Genomic DNA, 22,519 nt, shown 5'->3' with positions numbered 1-22,519 from the left:
TTACGGATTAACAGTTTGCACCAGGCGTAAATGTGATATCTTTTTATCTTTTATTCATTTTTATTGCAGCCTGTTTTATGTAACAAATTTTAGATTTTTTTTTTCGAAAACAATACCATACTTGAAGATATTTGCAAAATTTTGCATGACATTTCATACCGTCTCATCCACAGCGCCCGGGCTATCAGTCGTATTTGAAATAAATTTTGAAGTAGTTTATAATACAAGAGGGTCATGATGACCCTGGATCGCTCACCAGAGTAATATGTTTCAAATGTCAAACTGATGATTTTTAGAAATTTTTTGGAAAATTTTCCGTTGTACAATCAAGTAACCCCTGGGGCGGGGCCAATTTTACCCCGGGGGTCATGATTTGAACAAAGTTTGTAGAAGTCGACTAGGCAATGTTGCATATCAAATATCTAAAATCTAGGCCTTCTGGTTTATTTTGAGCAAATTTATGAAGATTTCCCTATGTACAATAAAGTAACCCCTGGGGCTGGGTCAATTTGACCCTGGGGGTTCAAGATTTGAACAAATTTTGTAGAAGTCCACTAGGCAATGCTACATGTCGAATATCTAAGCTCTAGGCCTTCTGGTTTATTTTTAGAAAATATTGAAGATTTTTCTATGTACAATCAAGTAACCCCATGGGGCCTATTTGACCCCGGGGGTCATGATTTGAAGAAATTTTGTAGAGGTCTACTAGGCAATGCTACATGTCAAATATCTAAGACCTAGGCCTTCTGGTTTATTTTTAGAAATTTTTTGAAGATTTTCCTATGTAAAATCAAGTGACCCCTGGGGCGGGGTCAATTTTGACCCTGGGGTCATGATTTGAATAAATGTTGTAGAGGTCTACTAGGCAATGCTACATGTGAAATATCTAAGCTCTAGGCCTTCTGGTTTATTTTAAGAAAATTTTTGAAGATTTTCATATGTAAAATCAAGCGACCCCTTGACCCCGGGAGACATGATTTGAACAACTTTAGTAGAGGTCCACTAGGCAATGCTTCATGTCAAATATCTAAGCTCTAGGGCTTCTGCTTTTTGAGAAGAAGATTTTTTAAGGTTTTCCTATGTAAAATCAAGTGACCCCTGGGGCGGGGTCAATTTTGACCCCAGGGTCTGATTTGAAAAAATTTTGTAGAGGTCTACTAGGCAATGCTACATGTGAAATATCTAAGACCTAGGCCTTCTGCTTTATTTTTAGAAATTTTTTGAAGATTTTCCTATGTAAAATCAAGTGACCCCTGGGGCAGGGTCAATTTTGACCACGGGGTCATGATTTGAACAACTTTAGTAGAGGTCCATTAAGCAATGCTACATGTCAAATATCTAAGGTCTACGGCTTCTGGTTTTCGAGAAGAAGATTTTTTAAGATTTTTCTATGTAAAATCAAGTGACCCCTGGGGCGGGGTCAATTTTGACCCCGGGGTCATGATTTGAACAAACTTGGTAGAGGTCCACTAGGCAATGCTTCACACCAAATATCTAAGCTCTAGGGCTTCTGGTTTTTGAGAAGAAGATTTTTAAAGTTTTTCCTTTCGGTTGCCATGGCAACCAAAGTTAAGAATTCTGCATGGAATTCAATTCTTTGAACAATTTTTAGAGAAGACCATCCAAGGAACAGCTCTGTGAAGTTTCATCAAAATTGGCCTGTTGGTTAGGAGGAGATGTTGTTTAAAGGAAAGTGTGGACGGTCGGACGGACGCCGGACGGTGAGCGATCACAATAGCTCACCCTGAGCACTTTGTGCAGTGGTGAGCTAAAAATCAAGAAATAATGTATGATCATGTTGAAGGATGTTTAAGACTGCCTTCGTTAAGTTTGTCGGCTTTTTACACGCCGATTGAAAATTTTCAAAATGGCGGCGGTAATACAACAGCGCGACACGTGCTTAAATTGGACGACCTGCTATTTTTAAATAAAGTTGTGATGGCCTAAATTTTAATCGATTTGAATGTTTCTTCTAAAAGTCTGAATTCGTTAAATATGTTCATGATTATACTCACAGAATCGTGAAATAAAACACTAGGGTCGGCAGGTCTAACTAGGTAGGGTCGGATTACCTGAAACAATCATTTTTAGGCCTTATTACATACGATGATTCCAAACATGCCGAATATTCGAATATAGCAAACCAAATATTCGAATATTGATTTCAGTATTCCTTCCCATTTCTAAAAAAAAAAAGACTTTTTGCAGTTCTCACAAAGTGACCTTTTAAGTGCAAACTGTGGTTAATCAAATTCTCTTTTAGTCTGATCATGACCTGATAAACATAATGGGATGTTAAGACTTTTATAGCTTTAAAACTTCTGTGTAAAACTTTATCAGCCTTGCATAAAACATTTTATTACATAGCTGGAAAGATAAAAGCTCAAGGATTCCGGAAACAATTGCATTAGTCTCATTCAAAATAAGGAATTGGCACAGGAGGGCTTTGTAATATTTCATGATAACTGAAACAAGTTATGAAAGTATAAGCAGTAACTCAAATGGGTTATAAACTGCGATAACTTGAAACAGTTACACCCCTGACTGTTAATTACAACAAAATAATTTTTAATGCCATCATTTTTCAGCACAAGGGTTTAGGGTCAGTTAATACCAGATGGGGACTATCTGTAGGAACTTCCTGTATTTCACTCAAATGGAGGTAAATAAAATGAGGTGTCAAGAGTGATTAATATAAGTTGTGGAACTTCTTTCACAATCGACCTAAAATAAATTATGTATAAACTATAAATGGAGGTAAAGCAAACACTGCAGTGAGAATATATTTTTTTTAATGTTATACGGTATATAAACTGACCTTAAATTATAACAAAATCTAGAGAAAAGTCAATAAGAAATGGTTCTGTAATGTTGACAATATTCAGTTTTTGACTAAATAAGAATTAACAATTTCTCTAGTAAACATACTTTCTGCCATGTAATAAACTTTACTATATAATACAAAGATCAACATTAGCCAGTCATGTTTGGACAAGGGGTCTGGACAAATATAATTTTGTTAAAATCAAAAGTGAAATGTTACCAATGCTTGTGAAAAAGTAAAGATGAATAAATTTCCCCTGAGCTGTTGCATTTTGCAAATGGGAGTTATTTAGAGGCCCATGATGGCCATAGATTTTTCATTTTCCTTGAACAGTTTTGGTAGATGGTCACGCAAGGAAAATAATCCACTGTTTTCTGACAGAAAGATTTTTAAACTTTCCACTATTAATAAAATACAGGTTGGTAATGACACTGTGGGTGGGGATTGGAGGGGGAAACGATAGCAGAGGATATTAAGACACAATAAGAAGTAAATATATATACATTTTTTGGGTAGGGGTGGGGCATGGGGCTGGTAATGTGGGGTTAGAGGGAGGAGGCTTATGTGGGCAGGAGGGATGATGATGTGATACTAACAGACAATATCAACAAATACAAGAAACTAAAAGTTAACAAAAAATATTGGGTGGGGATGGGGAGAGAGTGGGGTGGGGGTGGGGGTTGTAGTTAGGTGAGAGGGAACTTTAAGGAAATTGGCAAAGGGTCTCCAAAGGAACATGATCATGTGAAATTATTTTCAATTTGGGCAAGCAATTTCAGTGGAGAAGATTTTTTAAGCTCACCTTGCATATTATGTATATCCATGCATTATTAACTGAGAAAATTAGCCCTGTTCAAAGGCAGCCAAGTTTATTAACTAAACAGAATAATTTGAACAAATTTTGTAGAAGGTCCCCTATTAGGCACATCGCTGTCAAACTATCTTATAATCACACCAGCCCCTTTAAGGAACATTAATTGTTGCAGAAATATCTTTTCAGTGAAGCCAGCTATTTGACTGAAGAAAATTTTCAAATTTTTCTATAATGCCATAAATAATATTATATAGAAAACTAGCCTCACCCCCCCTGAAGCCATGCTTTCTGACAAAACAGAATGATTAATTTTGAAGAAATTTGGTACAGGGTCACTCAATGAACATTTCTGTGCAATATATTATTTCAAAATCGAGCCAGCATTTTCCGAGATTTTTTTTTCTTTGCTGCCATGGCAACTATAACTATGCATGAATGTTCCAGATTTGAAGGAATCTGAAAGTAGACTACACAAGGAACTTTCCTGTGAAATTTGGTTGTAGGGATTTTTCTAGACCTCTAAAAAGGGCAGGGTGCCGCTAAAAAGGGGCAGGGTGCATTTTGCGCGTGGCGTACCTTTGTCTACGAAAATCATAAGGTAGATTTCCATGGTTTTTGTTGTAATGTCTACATTGTAAGGTACTGCAGAAAGACTTGAAATGAATCTGAATGTCAGGAAAAACATCAATACCTGTTTGTCTATATAACATGCTTATCATTTATAAATACATGCAGTTTGTTTTATGTTTGCATACATTATTTTTGTCTGGAAAGTTTTCTGGATTAGAAATATACCATAAAGATACTACTGAATAATTTAATAATTCTGGTGCAAATCTGTCATTATACATTCATTATATTACTGAACGTACCGTTGATACTCGTGTACATTTTTTTTTACCCCGGACGCCCGCCCCCCACGAATCGTGGGTGCATATATATATTATACATAGGTGTAGACAATTTTCCAACTACAAATTTAACAAAATAACTTTTGTAAAGTTAGGGAAATTAACTCCTGATTTTATTATGATAATTAATAAGTCAACCAACAATTCCATTTTACTATGTTCCTTTTATTTCTATGGTTCTATGATATATATGTAATGTTCATGTCCATCATAATTAATAACAAAATATATTTCCAAAACCTTATTTAAATCTTTCACTTCATTATCTCATTAATAATATTTTCTGCATAATTTCTTAATTTCTGAACTAACTCCAAATTTTGACCTAAACAGTTCTAAACCTAAAAGTATTCTGACCTAAACAGTTCTTAGTCTTCAAATCTTCTGACCACAACAATTTACAAACTTGAGCAGCTTCTGAACGTAGCCACACCTACAAGTATCATATTTCACAGGGCTGACCCTTTCTTAACCAATCAATGCCTTTGTAAAAGAATAGATAACTTGTCAATATTCATTAATTAGGTTACTAATGATGATTCCATCTTTTCCCACCAAAACTAAAGATCAAAGGCACTTTCACCTATGTGTGACTTTTAACAAGTAATACCATACCAAATTGCAGTATGTATATCATACTGCTTTCTAGACAAAACCAGCATGGACATTATGTTATATCAAAGACAAGCTATGTACACTTAATTAGCTCACACCTTGCCTAATATCTATACTTAATTCTGTCCAGACTATAATAAATATGCAGCTGCTGTGCATTCATGATTTGACCCAACAGCTACTTAAAAATTTATCAAATATTAATAATGCATAATATTAAATTCATCAAAAATAATATTCATAATCATAACTCTGTGACACTTTGTTTACGATTTCCGCCATTTTAGTAAAGGGAAACTACTCTACGCGCTGACTGTCTACGCTAAATTCTGAGATTGCCGTTACGTTCTGTAAAAGATCGAGTGGTTTATTTTTTTAAAACAAAATTAATGTCATAGAAATTTAATAGTATTTTGATGAAATAAATATAACAAAATCATAGATATTTTGATAGGCAGTGATACTAATTAAAGATCGACTGTTATCTTCAACCAAGATCAAACTGTGAACAACAAAATTGACATGAGGTGCCACGCTAATTGGCGATAATTACTGGCCATTAATCGGCATTTAATAAGCAGCAGACTTTGTTTTAAGATGTTTTTTCTCCTTTTTTAATCTGTTTTGCAGTCTGCTTTAATTGCTGACCTATCTAATTGTTGTTTGTTACGACTCGGTCGGTCGTCGTCTGCATACAGATACTGCATACATGCCTTGGGCAAATACACAGCACCTGTGAATAGTCGGTGCGTGTCATAACTTCGTATTGATTGACAATTATCTGGGATGGTATTTTGATTGATGGGCAGTTCGTTTAGAAATACTTAATTAATGGTCAAAGGGGCGGTGCTAAAAGGGCAAAGGGGCGCTGAAGAAAGGCAAAAGGGCGGCAATTTCGGGCAGAAGGGCGGCGCTAAAAATGGGCAGGGCGCTGCGCCCTGCTATTCCGCTCTAAAAAAATCCCTAGGTTGAAACTGGCACTGTGGTTTAGAAAGAGAAACACTTTAAAGAAATTGTGGATGATGGACTAAGGATATTCAACAATTTCAGAATCTCACAATGAGCACTCGAGCAGCTGAGCTAAATGAATATACAGCTGTCTACAAATCAAATTTGTCATAACTTTCCCTTAGGATTTAATACTGCTAACAAGAGAAACAACAGCAAAATACATTCAAAGCAATGTACCTACCAAATCTGAGAATAAAGTACAGGTCAAAGCATCCCAAGTAGAAACTTTTAACAACTGCAAATTTAATGGACAGACAACTTTTATGACCAGTACCATGCTATAATTCATCCCCATTCGATCACTTTAAATGAAAATACAGGAGTATGATCAGGTGTCATCCTACTGCACGTAAGCAATTTATTATTATAATATTATATGTCTGCCAAGTACAGTATTGAAGGTAAATGTTTTAAAGATACTTGGAGGAAAACATTTTCGAACTAACATTTACAAGTGCATGGTTACTGAGATACTAGCTTACATACAAAAACATATCATACCAAATCAATATGCGGCCGCCGACCAATGGGAATTAGTGCAATAGCTCTATCTATTCTCCATATACTAGAGCTATAATGAGAATAAATAAATCGCTCTTAGAAATTCCTTCTTTAGCTAAATGAAAATTTCCGAGAAACTAATATCACCCATATATTGGTGATTATCTTGCCATGCTAATTACCTTAGCATGTTATAAGAAGAACGTAACATGAACAATATTTGCTGCTTAAAATAATTAGCTAAACATTATATTCTATGAAACTCGAAGTGACCTACACAAGAGGATTATGTGAACTCAAAGAGCAATCATTTTGTATAAAACCATTTTAGAGACCTGTATACCCAGTAATATAGCCATAATATTTTTGTGAAAGCTATAACATTATTGAAAACTAAATTATGAACTACCTTTTTTGTTTTTTGGTAACATGCTCAAAATAAAGGTCATGATGACCATGAATTGCTTACCTGAGTAATATGAGCAATATATTTAAAATGGCAAACTGATGCCAGAAATATTATCAGAAAGTAGGTACGAATTCTGCTTGGCATGATACCTAAGTTGAAACGTCACAAGTCACGTGACTGTGCACCGTGAATATGTTTATTTCGTTAATAAATAAATATTTTTCATATTAATCATATCATTAAACATTCAAATGTTAACTGTCAATAGTTGTTCTGGAACATGGATTTATATGCACCTGAGTATTTGAAGTGAATAGATGTTGTAACGTATCTGTTGTTCAAATTGCCGACACAAAAGGTACGTACGCGGTCAATATACAAATGATTGACACATATTGAAAAAGGCGATGTTTTGTTCAAGATGTATATCATTAACTAATCATTTGAGCATAACAGTTTATTAATTGTCTTGACATTTAAATTTGAGTACCATGCAATTTAACCCTAGATCACCGCCTTGGCGATATATGACCATTTTGTGTTGATTCGCTGTAAAACCCAACTCACTCACCCCCTAGATCCCCGACATAGATTTTTGATCTCATGTGCATGTGTTAAACATCTGATTTCGAAAATGTTATTTCTAGTGGACATTTCAGTGCGATTTTAGACAGTATAAAGCATGCCTCCTTCATTTTTAAAGTTAAATAGTGATACTACCAAAAAGTATAAAAAGTTAAACTGTGCCAACATGCTGACTCTATGACTCTGTAGGTATAATTATATAGTATTTTGATTTTAAATTTTACAACTTAGGTGCAGATAATTTTGACAAATCCGGTGTTCACTGTGAGCTTTGTTTTTTTAGAACCTTTGAGAAGTAATTTTAGTTAAAGGAGAAATTTAAAAATAATATGGTAAGCTGAAATGGCTCTGTAGTTGTAATATATAATATTTTTTTGATTTTATATTTTACAACTTAGATGCAGATAATTTTGACAAATCAGGTGTTCACTGTGAACTTTGATTTTTAGAACCTTTGAGAAGACTTCAAGTAATTTTCGTTTAAGTAGAAATTTTAAAATAATATGGTAAGCTGAAATGACTCTGTAGTTGTAATATATAGTATTTTGATTTTATATTTTACAACTTAGATGCAGATAATGTCGACAAACCCGGTATTCACTGTGAGCTTTGTTTTTAGAACCTTTGAGAAGTATCACGTAATTTTAGTTTAAGGAGAAATTTTAAAATAATATGAATTTTTGGTTGTAAGCTGAAATGACTCTAGCAGTAAGGCCTAAAAAAAAAATATGTTTGTTTCCTGTAACCCGACCGACCGTAAGTTTTTACCGCCGACCGCAATTTTTTTATGGGCTAAAATTCGAGATTCTGATCATATCTTTATTGATTATAGGGATTATTTAGTTGCACCCGACCTCGTCGCGCATAGTCACGAACGTTCCTGGTTCTGTCGACATGAAACAACATGGCGAAAAGCCTGTTTGTCGGTAGACTCGAGGTTCCGGGTTTTCACCGCGAAAATCGAGAAGTTTTCTTTGATGCATATCGAGTTCAAAAGTTCTGCCCTAGTCAATCAAAATCTCGGTGGAATTTCAATACTGTTCGCCGCCACAAGCGGAAGTATGGCAGTAGGCGGAGCGTCATATACTAATTAGCTACTGACAGATGTCAATCACGCCACGCGCCGACTGACACGTGGTTATCTCGCGGTTTGTTTTTAGTACTTCATTATGAAAGGTGTTTATTGATCAAGGTGTAAACGTTAATTGATAAACAATTCGTAGAAGAGCAGTCTATTATCATGTTTGTACCACTTGTTCAGGGGTCACGCTGTCGATTGCACTTGAGCCATTTGCGACAAAAGATTAATTGCGGCCCCGAAAATCTCTAATTGGCAAAAACGGCCCGAAGCTATGTCTGTCTGCAAAACCATGAACTTTGCCTGTTACACAATGTTTACTGAACGAATGGAATCAGTGTAGAAAAAAAACTTGTATGAACAACATCTGTTATTGAAAGGCGGGAGCAAATTTTCAACAATTTTATTTGATTAGTAATTTAATTTATACAGGCCTCGACCTTAGCGGTAGACCGTTGGACCGACGCAACCAAAATCGGCAGGTCCACTATCAAAAGTTGGGTAGACCGACGGTCAACCAATTTTCAGTCACGGTCTGCAAATAAAAATAAACCCTTAAAAGTGGAAAAATAGGGGTGATGGGGGGTGGGGGATCGTACCCATATCGGCGAATTCACAAAACGAAAGTTGATTTTGCCTTAGTACGGCATTCTACAGTTATAAGCATTGGCGAGTTAAAGTCAGGATTTTGATTTAATCATATTTTATTGCTCTTTGATATATTATTACAATTACAATTCAAACATACATAATCAAAGGGCAAAAGGGTCGGACAACAAGTTCTGACAACATTAGAGACTGTCCTTCCCTTAAGCTTTAGTTAGAAAAAAACGAACACAAAAAATAACAACATATACACTCGAGCAATAATATACTACAGATGGCGGATGTACAAGTGTTTATAAGAGAAAAAAGTAATGAAGATGAGAGCACTTAATCCTGATGAAAAAAGAAAAAAAGAAAAAAGAACACAGAAGAATAATACAAAGAAAAAAAAACAAACACTTTCGATGTGATGGCATGAGTCTCTCTGTCTGTCTGCGACTGTCACGAGATGTTAAACGTTTATATAATTTGAACAATGGTGGATTAATCTAGTCAGATATTAGTAAGATGTTGTTTGGTCTGTTGTTAATATTATGTATTATTTAAACCTTTCTGTATGTTTTATAAACTTTTGCACTTCGTTGAATATCTGTGAATTTTCCTCCATTGTTAAATCTTCTTTACCAAATAATAATGCGTTAGTACTTAGGGGATGATAGGGGCGTGTGGATGTAAATAATTGGTGTCGTTGATCTCGGAAACGATTGCATTTAAAAGAGAAATGCTCAGCATCTTCAGTGCCATAGCCACATTCACACTGAGCTGAATCTCTTAAATGATTTTTAAAAAGATCACCATTTAAACTACTACACCTGTTTCTAATTCTGGCGTGATAAACAGACAATGTCCTTACACCAGATAAGTAAAACAAAGGAACTTGTGGAGGTTTAAATTTTTCTTTGAGACTTGTCTTAAAAGCGTTTAAAGTGGACGATTCTCGAATATTAATTTCTAGATTGTTCCAAGCAGAAATAGCAGATGGTATAAATGATTTGGAAAATATTTCTGTTCTTCTTGCAACTGTAACATAATTATTATCGTTTCTTAAGTTATAAGGAGTAGTTTCTGAAACTTCATGTGGAAAGAGAGTATTAAGATAGTCTGGTAAATCGCCGTGTTTTGCTTTATACATTATAGTTAGTTTTTGAATCAACCGACGGTCTGATAATGATACCCATCCTATTTCTTGTAGTAACCTTTCGATCGAAACGGACTTTGTTAAACCTGTAACTAACCTAGCAGCTTCGTACTGTAATTTTTCAATATTTTCCTTTTCGTATTCGGTACAACTATCCCAAATTACACTGGCATACTCTAATATAGGCCGCATATACGAAATGTAAATTTGATTTAAAGTTTTCCTGTTTAATTTAAATTTTAACAATCGCATTGATCCCAATATTTTTGAGGCAGATTTAGTTATATTTGAAATATGTTCATGCCAAGTACCGTCATCACTTAATGTAAGACCAAGATGTTTATGGTGTTGAGTAAAATCTAACTGAACATTATCGAAATACAAAATAGGTTTAGGATTATTAGTAAAAGAGCAGTAAAGAACTTCTGTCTTATTTGGGTTAAATGTAACTAACCACTGTTTTGCCCATTCTGATATCCGTTTGAGGTCTTCATTGAGAGTTAATTCTATATAGTTTGAGTCACAACTAGTTACAGATAAGGAACTGTCATCAGCAAAAAGACGCGTTAAACTTTCAAGGTTTTCAGCTATATCGTTAACGTATATCAAAAATAAAAGAGGACCTAACACTGACCCTTGAGGGACGCCAGCATTTGCATATTTAACATCAGAATACGAGCAACCAACAAAAACTTTCTGACTTCTGGATTCAAGATAACTTTTAAACCATTCGTATAAAATGTCATTAATTCCATATTGCCGCAATTTAAATAGTAGCCCCTTGTGCCAAACTCTGTCGAATGCTTTTGAAATATCACAAAAAACTATGCATGTTGATTTTTTATCATCAAATGATTTACAAATCTGATGGTATATGTCAATTAATTGATAGACAGTGGAATGACCCGGAATAAAACCTGATTGATATTTATATAAAAGATTATTACTATACATGTGATTATAAACGTGTTTAAATACAACTCTTTCCATTACTTTACCAACACAACTTATTAATGAAATCGGCCTGTAGTTAGAAGAAAGGTCACGGTCACCCTTTTTGTACAATGGCATTACAAAAGCTGTTTTCCAACAATTTGGGTAAGAGCATTCATGTATAGAACGATTGAAAATAATACACAATGGTTTACAAACACTTGCAGCTGTCTCTTTAAGCATACGGTGACTTATTTCGTCTGGTCCACTAGCCTTCTTTATTATTAAATTAAGCAATATGTCACTTATCTCTTGTTCACTAATTAGTATATTACTTAATGCTGCATTCGTTTTCATAGAAAATGGTGGTAAAAAAGCTTGTGAGTCATCAATGGTAGAAACGGAAATGAAATAATTGTTTAACTCAATTGCCTTTTCCGTATCAGAGAAAGCATAAGAATTGTCATCTTTTTTTAAAGGAGGAATAAAAGTTAAAGTCAGGATAGCACGAATGGACTACTCCACCGATCGGGTGAGTGGTTTTTACGTGGTAACTTTACCAAATTGAGTAATTACATCAGGCAAAATTACCTGGATTGACTGGAATTTACCCGCGAATCGTAAAAATATCAAAACGTCATGCTGGTAATTTTCCATTCCACAAGCACGTGCGCCCTATCGTAATACTTAATTTACATCGCAGTTACTTTTGACACAAAAAACGCGCGTAGTGCATTCATTTTTTAAAATATTCGCTTCAGATATTCAACACCGCTTGAGAACTAATACAGTTTGAATTCTATAACAATTTTAATAAGATATCGACAGGAATGTAGGCAAAATTCTTTTAAAACGATCAAATTTTCATATAATGTTTTGTAAAATTTCAGACAGCGCGATCTTGATTATTTATTTCCTTTTTAAAGTAAATAAACGGTACATACTATGGTAATAAAATTCAGACTTTTGACCAGAAAGTACAAAAAACACAATTAAAAGATCTTAAATAATGAAAAAGCGGCAGCAATTTAAATACATGGAGTAAAACGATTTTTTGGCAAACAGATTTCTGTTAACACGGCGGAATAGGTTACGTGACCTCATGAACGTAAATAGAAATGTGGTTTTAAAATGAGGCAGTATGATGTCGTTGCGATTTTTAATAAGTTTTAAATGAGTCTTCGTACATATATTTTTTGACACAACACTTTGTTAGATATTCTTCTCAAACAATAATGTAAATTTCTTGAGGGCAAATAGGTCAGTATCGTTCACGATCTGACACATTTACATGTCAGTTTATTCGGGATATTGCACATTCGCTTTTTAGAAAATTAAAGAAAAAACTTTTTTACTGATTTCTTCTCAACAATTAAAGGAATCGAGAAAGTACGATCAGACAGTGATGTGTCACATGGCGCGAAAACATGACGTAATGCAATGACAATCTCGTGGAAACTATACCGCTTTGATCTCCACTGCAGATGCCACAATAACCGACACACTTCTTTTAGCTCTTTGAGGGGGTGTTAATTGATGATGAAAACGAGGCCAATTACTTAGTTTATCATCAGAATGATTACCGATAATTGTTGATGTTTTTTTTTTCACTTTCAACACTGGTGCTGATTGTGTCTATATTTTGGAACACTTTTCAAAATAATTATTTTTTCGGGATAACAGATTGCTACAGTCTTCCATTTTTAATTATTTAGAAATAAGTCCTGTTTCTTTGAGTCATATGAAGTTATGACGTCTACAGCATCACAATTTATGAGATAGAATTGGAGGTCCACTAAAGTCTGAGCAGGTCTACTCGATTTTAGCAGTTGGTGAACCTGCTGGCAACTGCTGAAGAAAGTTAAGGTTGAGGCCTGATTAGGCAGTTAATTGGCGATAATAAGGTTACTAAACACTGAAATGTTCTGACACCTACTAAAAAAAATTAAAAAAAAAAAAAGAAATTCCCTACCTACCGACCCCCATTTTTTTCAGCATGTTACAGGAAACAAACATATTTTTTTTTTATGCCTAATGAGTAGTAGTTTGTTTCTATATTTTATCAATAACTTCTTATGACTCATGAAAATTGGAAATTATAAATTAGCTTAATATGAACTTTGTACATCATGCTTAAAAGATTATAAATAGGAATAGTCATAAATTTTAGCTAGTTTTTTTTATAACTATATAATATCATAGCCAAAACAAAACAGAAACAAGAGGGCCATGAAGGCCCTGTATCGCTCACCTGACCTACTGACCTAAAGATCATAAAGATTAACATTCTGACCAAGTTTCATTAAGATATGGTCATAAATGTGGCCTCTGAAGTGTTAACTAGCTTTTCCTTTGATTTGACCTGGTGACATAGTTTTTGACCCCACATAACCCAGATTCGAACTTGACCTAAAGATCATCAAGATTAACATTCTGACTAAGTTTCATGAAGATACAGTCATAAATGTTGCCTCTAGAGTGTTAACAAGCTTTTCCTTTGACTTGACCTAGTGACCTAGTTTTTCACCCCACCTGACCCAGATTTGAATTTGATCTAAAGATCATCAAGATTAACATTCTGACCAAGTTTCGTTTAGATATGGTCATAAATGTGGCCTCTGGAGTGTTAACTAGCTTTTCCTTTGATTTGACCTGGTGACATAGTTTTTGACCCCGTATAACCCAGATTCGAACTTGGCCTAAAGATCATCAAGATTAACATTCTGACTAAGTTTCATGAAGATACGGTCATAAATGTGGCCTCTAGAGTGTTAACAAGCTTTTCCTTTGATTTGACCTAGTGACCTAGTTTTTCACCCCACCTGACCCAGATTTTATTTGATCTAAAGATCATCAAGATTAACATTCTGACCAAGTTTTGTTTAGATATGGTCAAAAATGTGGCCTCTGGAGTGTTAACTAGCTTTTCCTTTGATTTGACCTAGTGACCTAGTTTTTGACCCCACATGACCCAGATCTGAACTTGACCTAAAGGTCATCAAGATTAACACTTTGATTTAGGTTCATAAAGACAGTCATAAATGTGGCCTCTAGAGTGTTAACAAGCTTTTCCTTTGATTTGACCTAGTGACCTAGTTTTTCACCCCACCTGACCCAGATTTGAATTTGACCTAAATATCATCAAAATTAACATTCTGACCAAGTTTCATTAAGATATGGTCATAAATGTGGCCTCTGGAGTGTTAACTAGCTTTTCCTTTGATTTGACCTGGTGACCTAGTTTTTGATCCTACATGACCCAGATTCAAACTGGGCCTTGAGATCATCAAGATTAACATTCTGACCAAGTTTCATGATGATATAGTCATAAAAGTGGCCTCTACAGTATTAACAAGCTTTTCCTTTGATTTGCCCTGGTGGCCTAGTTTTGACCCAAGATGACCCAATATAAAACTCGTCCAAGATTTTATTGAGGGTAACATTCTGACCAAGTTTCATGAAGATTGGGCAAAAATTGTGACCTCTATAGTGTTAACAAGCTTTTCCTTTGATTTGACCTGATGACCTAGTTTTTGACCCCAGATGACCCGATAACGAACTCGCTCAAGATTTTATTGAAGGTAACATTCTGACTAACTTTCATTAAGATTGGGCCAAAATTGTGACCTCTAGAGTGTTAACAAGCTTTTCCTTTGATTTGACCTGGTGACCTAGTTTTTGACCCAGATGACCCAATAGCAAACTCAGCCAAGATTTTATTGAAGGTAACATTCTGACTAACTTTCATTAAGATTGGGCCAAATTTGTGACCTTTAGAGTGTTAATAAGCTTTTCCTTTGATATGACCTGGTGACCTAGTTTTTGATCCCAGATGACCCAATATCGAAATCGTCCAAGATTTTATTGAGGGTAACATTCTGACCAAGTTTCATTAAGATTGGGCCAAAATTGTAACCTCTAGAGTGTTAACAAGCTTTTCCTTTGATTTGACCTGGTGACCTAGTTTTTGACCCCAGATGACCCAATATCGAACTCGTCCAAGACTTTATTGAGAGTAACATTCTGACCCAGTTTCATTAAGATTGGGCCAAAATTATGATCTCTAGAGTGTTAACAGTCAAATTGTTGACGACGCCGACTGACGACGGACACAAGGCGATTACAAAAGCTCACCTTTGAGCACTTTGTGCTCAGGTGAGCTAAAAAAAAAATACACATTGTAATTAATGAGCTAAATATTGGATATATTATTGGTAGACTGTAAATAGAATTTTTAGTGGTGATGTTTTATAGTCTCTTATAATTCCTATGAAGGAGTGGCTTTGTGTTATGTAAATGGTTTTATCTGTAAATTGTACTGTACACTAAGATGAGACTCTAATAAAATATGAGTTGAGTTGAGTTGTTGAGTTGTTTAAATTGGAGTTGCTCCTCTATCTGTAGAATGGACAATACGATATCGTCTGTGTCCCGGCTCTGTGTAGTAAATTTGACTGCGTAACAGTCAAATAGAATAGGAGAGATCGCCGTGACTTCACGCATTAATGCTTGTTTATCTGGTGGTGGGTTAAACAAATATTTTTATATCATTTGTGTATGGGATCGGAATTTTTAATTTTTAACAACTTTTTCGCTAATTTATGGATTTTAAAAATTCAAACAGTTTTGAAATGCTTACGATTTTCATATTTTCTTATTTAAATATCTTTTAAAACTGAAAAACCATTTTCAATGACGTATGATTTTAATAGCAGCGTAACGATGCTCCAAAGTTTTAGAAAAAACACAGTAAGTTACGCGTTCATAATTAATCCATTTTATTTCGAAATAATAATAAAAAGAAATCAATAAATTGCTTGTTTTATATCCTTTCCATTGATAAAAGAATATTGATATAATTTGTGTTTTAAGAAAGTTTAAGCCGTTAGAAAAACATCACTGTTTACAAAAAAAATCATGGACGCTCGGCGTCTGCCCACCCGACCTTTGTCTTATCAGTTCTAAAAACAAGAGCACCGCCGTGCGGGTGCTGACGCTCATCTGATTTTTTTTGTATAATAGAAATATTGTCCTACCCATGATTTTCTAAGTATAAAAAGGGCCATCATTCTTGCAAAAAGCAGGATAGAGTTATGTTTCTTGATGTACAGTGTCCACTTATGATGGTGAAAAACTGTTGCAAGTTTTAAAGCAATAGCTTTGATAGTTTATGAGAAAAGTATACTTAAACCTAATACTCAACCAAGAAAATGATTTTCTAAGTCCAAAAGGGGCAATAATTATTGCAAAAAGCAGGATGGAGTTATGTTGCTTGCTGTACAGGGTCAGCTTATGATGGTGAACAAGTGTTGCAAGTTTCAAAGCAATAGCTTTGATAGTTTAAGAGAAAAGTTGACCTAAACATAAAACTTAACCAAGAAATCTGATATTTTCTAAGTCCAAAAGGGGCCATAAATCTTGCAAAAAGCAGGATGGAGTTATGTTTCTTGCTGTACAGGGTCAGCTTATGATGGTGAACAAGTGTTGCAAGTTTTAAAGCAATAGCTTTGATAGTTTAGGATTAAAGCTGACCTAAACATAAAACTTAACCAAGAAAACTGATTTTCTAAGTCCAAAAGGGGCAATAATTCTTGCAAAAAGCAAGATGGAGTTATGTTTCTTGATGTACAGGATCTGCTTATGATGGTAAACAAGTATTCCAAGTTTCGAAGCAATAGCTTTGATAGTTTAGGAGAAAAGTTGACCTAAACATAAAACTTAACCAAGAAATCTGATATTTTCTAAGTACAAAAGGGGCCATAAATCTTGCAAAAAGCAAGATGGAGTTATGTTTCTTGCTATACAGGGTCAGCTTATGATGGTGAACAAGTATTCCAAGTTTCAAAGCAATAGCTTTGATAGTTTAGGAGAAAAGCTGACCTAAACATAAAACTTAACCAGGCAACGCCGACGCAGACACCGACGCCGACAACCGCTCAAGTGATGACAATAACTCATCATTTTTTTTCAAAAAATCAGATGAACTAAAAAGAAAATACAACAGATTTGTATACAAACACGATCTCTCCTATTAGAATTGTCTGTATTGATAGAATATGGGAGTTTTTTTAAACATGTTGAATAGTGGTAACAGAAGTTGTTGTATGATAGAGACATTAGATAAAATAATTCGACGTTCAGATTGTTTTATATTTGTGACAGGCAATCTCAACGTCAAAACTTTGAAGGACCAAAATAATGGAAGTTAAATCATAGTCATTCTCACATACCAGAGGTCTACCGTGGTTCCCCGGATGAACCTCTGGCACATTTCGCCGATATTTATGATTTGGTTACATTACAGGTAAAACGTTTCAGCCAATCAGCGTCGTTTCGCGACAAATCGTAGCGAACCAATCAAAATCGTCCGTGAAAAGCGTGACCGCGTCCTTTCCATATCATCGAGGGAATACGATGTCCATTTACGACGAATATTATTATTTCTTGATGTAAATCTCTTAACGTCGAATTACAGGAATAAATCTTTATTTATCGCAATCATGGAATACAGCCTTTATCCATCGTAAGCAAGTATCCTGTTTACATATTTTTTGAAGTTTCAATTCGGAGTTCCAAATAATGGCGAACAATGATTGGCTGAAACCACTCCCGATAGTAATTACGAGTGCGCATGCTCACCAAGTAAACGATGGAAATAAATCAGAGGTTCGTCTCGGGATTTTGACGGACCTCTGATGGATGAGAATGAATCATAGTACACAGTCATGTAAAGTTATTGGTTTTATATGGCGTGTAATCACACGGTAAACGTTGATCGTGTACAGTACATACAAATTCGTAATTTCGGATATTATTTAATAAGTTTAGCATAAATTAATGAGGAATTGAATCCCCTTTCGATACATGTAAGTTATTTTAATTCATGGCCAATTCTTGAAATAATTGACATTTAAACCTATTCTCTGGTTCAGCATGACGTCACAAACAAAATGGCTGCCTAGCTACGGGTCATACAACCGCTTAGTTACGTATACCATATAATGATATTAACTGCCAAACGCCAAAATTTCTAGCGATTATTACCGTTAAAACAGGTGTGAAGGTTGTTTTTCGCAAATTAATCATGTCTTTTAAGTATTATGCTGATCTTGATTCAGTGTCAAAAGCTAGATATAATGATTAAATTGAATTTAATGGTCATATATATAGAAACCGGTAGGCCTACTTGGGAAAACAATCCTAAGTTGCCTTCCGTGGAATATGGAAATATACAAAATTATTTGATCGAAACACCTATTAAGAGATTTTTAAACAAACTATTAATCATAATTGAAAAGAAAAATTTACTGTCACAGTAAACTTTCATTTATTGTAGATCTAGATCTATAAAAATATGCTCCAGTAGAATTTTTTTAACTTTAGCTTTCAGTGTAGAAGCATCGCGCTATTAAAGCTACTAAAATATTAATATTTCTAAACATTTTTAGTTCTTAGATGTCAGAAAATCTATCAACATCAGTATGATGAAGTAATTGTTCATTTAGTTTATTTTCAATTGTCACTCGAGCGCAGAAAAGTGAAGCGGTGAATAAATATACATAACGCATCATGACTGATCTTGGTGATGCTATTGTATAAGAACATAATGGTATGGAATTCAGGGGTTCCATTTGACCCGGGACCCCGGGTCCGGACCCGGGAGATTTTCAAAAGACGCTCAAAGGACCCGGCATGATACTTGCCTGTGCGTCCTTCGGGACCCGGAGGCATTTTCCTTTGATAATCCGTTCTCTTATCATTCATTTCCTTCAGTAAAACTATTTCCACGATAGACACGTGTATTCCAAAATAAACACTCCCGGTCATGCCCTCCTGTCTTTGATCTTCTGCTAAATCCCGCCCTTTCTCCTGTAGACATGCCTCGCTGATTTTTTTTATCAGCAAGTTACGTCACGGCGAGTACACATAGGTAACAAGAATCAATGAAGTGTTGAAATTAATTGATAAAGCGTATTGATCCTGTGGACAGTCAAAAAAGGCGCCAATTATTAAATTATCGTAAGCAGCTGATTACCGAGCATGTGAAAAGTGCCCTGCAATATTTTTTCATGCAAACCTTAAATTAGACCATTGCTTAATGATCATACCGTAATTTCAACAAGAAACTTCACAAATTTTGATGAATTTTGAAAGCAAAAATAAGATTAGAATGTCCGTTCACGAGTCTAATTACACCCGATGTCATATGCATATTTCCAAAATTCCTTGAAAAAAACTGACTTTCAATGCAGTTTTTAATGATAAGTAGCATAATTATTTGAGGAACTATATCTGATTCAGCTTAGTTTGCCAAGTAAACTGAGCAAAAACTACTTTCCGGTGACATTCCAAAAGTGTAACAGTATCCGGATAGTACATTTTGGATACATTTTTATATTGTTATAGCACTGTTCTGTTATTAAAAATTAAATGAAACATAGAAGAAAAACCTAATCAAAATAATATGAATTTTGATAAATACTAGTTTACAATATATGACCTGAAACTGACATTTTTATTATGCTGTAACATGATCTTGGGTTTATTGTTTTCTTAGGTAAAGATCTACGTATTACCTGGAACAACTGATACGTATTAGACCTTCCTGGTATTACTAAAAAAAATATAGTCAATTATATGGACATGTTGGGACAGGACTCCTGTATTTTAGAAAAGGACCCTTCAAAATTTGGGCCCAAGGGTCCTGGGACTCTTGGGTTTTCAGGTCTAGTGGAACCCCTGGAATTAAAGAAGTCTCTTGTCTGCTAAAAGACATTCCTTTGATATTAACTTGATCTTTATCATATTCTATCGCATAAATTGCCATTTAATGACAGCTGTGGTTAATTTTTGGGTTGTTTTAACACATGTCATACAGCAAGTGGAGTAGCTCAAATGAACAAAGGAAATGACAAGCAGGAACACCCCCCTATGTGCTGCCGGATTAACGAGCAATCACAAAATATCACATGAAAGATTAAATCAATAATTGTTGAGATTTGATTCTGAGTAAAAGAAAAGATTATCTAAAAGTTAATGACATTCATTTTAAAAGATATGCAAGCAAATATTTTATTCTTAAGAGAGTTAAATTAAAACAAGCTAAAGTTTGAGAGGCGTCTAATAATAGTATACTTTTGAGACAGTTCTAAGTGTTCCTTGTAATATTTCAAATTTGTGTTTCATCAGACCTTTTACCCTCTCTATATTTTTTCTGACACTGCTTATTTTCTTGAAGTCTCAACTTCTTGGACTGACAATTGTTTTCGTAAAATTAGTTCTGCGCAGCAAGCTGTGGTAAAATGTCGGCTAAAATCTGATCATTGGGTAAGTGGTACTTTCTATCAATAAAATGATGACGATTTCAACTTCAGAGACCCCACCACCCACGCACATGAAAGGAAAAAAATATCACTGTTTTGTTACATGAAATAAACACTTCAACTTTGCTGTGTTTCTTTTAATCAGAGTAGATTCTTCTAATATTTTGCACGTACCTTCAAATTTCGATAAATATTTCAAAGCAATCAATAATTGAGGTAAATCTCGGAAATTTCAGTTCGAAAGAAACGGGTAGAGTGGCAATCACAGTTGCCTGTTCTGGCAATTTTATCAGAAAATCTAATTTAGCATGTATTAAGTTTATCCACTTCCAAAATATATTGCAAACAGTAGACACTGAAACATCCTACAAATCATTTGGAAAAGTGAAAAATAATTTCTTTAGTATTCTGCCTTGGTTTCTACACCCAATGACTCAGGAAGTATTTGGTAACTTTACTATTTCAAAATTGCCTTATATATTTATAAGAACAACGTTCGTTATCTTCCAGTTTTAGCAATAAACTATATGGCGTAAATGGCTTTGTATTTCGCATCATTATTATGTTATGATGTATATTAAGAATAACATTCGTATCATCTTCCAGTATATAACGTATAATTAAATGACTGTGCATTTGGCATCATTATTATTTCAAAATTGTCCTTTATATTTTAAAAGATTAACGTTTGATGTCTTCCAGTTTTAACAATAAATTATACAGCGTAAATGGCTTTGTTTGCCCCAGTCGTCAAGGGGTGCGTAACTCTTATCGACCAAAATACCCGGATGTGTGAAGCCGAGAATAGCACATAAAGCGTCGGCAGCGATGAAAATTTCATCAAAGTTGCTTCAACTATTTTGGTCATTCGAGTGTTTGATGCGAGTGGGGATATTGCACATAATTATGAAAAAAATATCTCAGTATTTCCTGGGATCGCGTCAAATTAGTTGGACTAATCGAGACATGTGCTCAGTTTGTTTTAAAAGACGAAAATATATTGGCTGAAGGTTTGCAGGGGTGGATTGGAAGGGGGATGGGTGCTGACCCACAAGTGTCTGTGATCATGCCAAATGAGTATGGCTGTACGTCCGGTTACTGGACGGCTCTAGAGACACTTCCTTATAAATTTTTAACTTAGCTATGCCCCTGTCTGCTTCGGGCATGCAATACTTTGGTGTGTGACATTTGCCTCAGCTATCATTAAATGTTATAAAGTCAAAACTTGAATTGAAATTCAACTCACCAAACACAAAAATGACTTTTGGTTGGCCTTCCAACAACCGCACTTCATTCCCTGCTTTTATGCTTACTTTTGGTTGGCGCTGGAAATAAGTCGTCTTTAAGCCATCATCCGAATTCTGGCCTTGATCACTGCTCGTAGATCCGCCACATCCCATATTATTTTATTTGATAGAGGAACGCTATGGGTTTCGCGCTAAATGTCACTCGCATCTCATTTGCATATGACCTAAAACAAACAGGTCAATATTTAATATTGTGGACAAACTCGATTGGCAACTTGTTGTTGTTGTTGTTGTTGTTGTTCGCTATCGTGTAGCTGTTAACTTCTAATTTTTACCCTGCGCCTAAAGTGCGAAAAGCGTAGACAACGTGCGAAAAGAAGTTACTATGCAACAAAGGTTATACTTTTCTAATTAACGAAAATAATGCACTTTTTTTCAACACAGTATGAATATGATTGAATCACATACTTAAACGAAAAACAGCATTAAGTTTCATTGTTAAATAAAAAAAATAAAATTCTACA

General features: G+C 34.8%; 1 protein-coding gene across 2 annotated transcripts in view; it reads right to left on the bottom strand.

The window, feature by feature from the left end:
* The window catches only part of LOC123536359 (uncharacterized), a 43,893-nt gene extending 21,672 nt beyond the window's left edge, over positions 1-22,221 (bottom strand). Inside the window, exon 1 of one of the 2 annotated variants that reach the window (XM_053527998.1) lies at positions 21,995-22,221. In XM_053527998.1, the coding sequence (XP_053383973.1) occupies positions 21,995-22,148 (154 nt within the window). In that variant the 5' untranslated portion in view covers positions 22,149-22,221. The remainder of the gene's footprint in view (positions 1-21,994) is intronic. The other variant, XM_053527999.1, reaches the window with a different exon arrangement.
* Between the last annotated feature and the right edge of the window lie 298 nt (positions 22,222-22,519).

The sequence above is a fragment of the Mercenaria mercenaria genome, chromosome 17, assembly GCF_021730395.1.
Source record: "Mercenaria mercenaria strain notata chromosome 17, MADL_Memer_1, whole genome shotgun sequence".
Classification (NCBI taxonomy): domain Eukaryota; kingdom Metazoa; phylum Mollusca; class Bivalvia; order Venerida; family Veneridae; genus Mercenaria; species Mercenaria mercenaria.
Note: the sequence above shows the minus strand (reverse complement) of the source record. Positions and strands in the feature narration are given on the sequence as shown.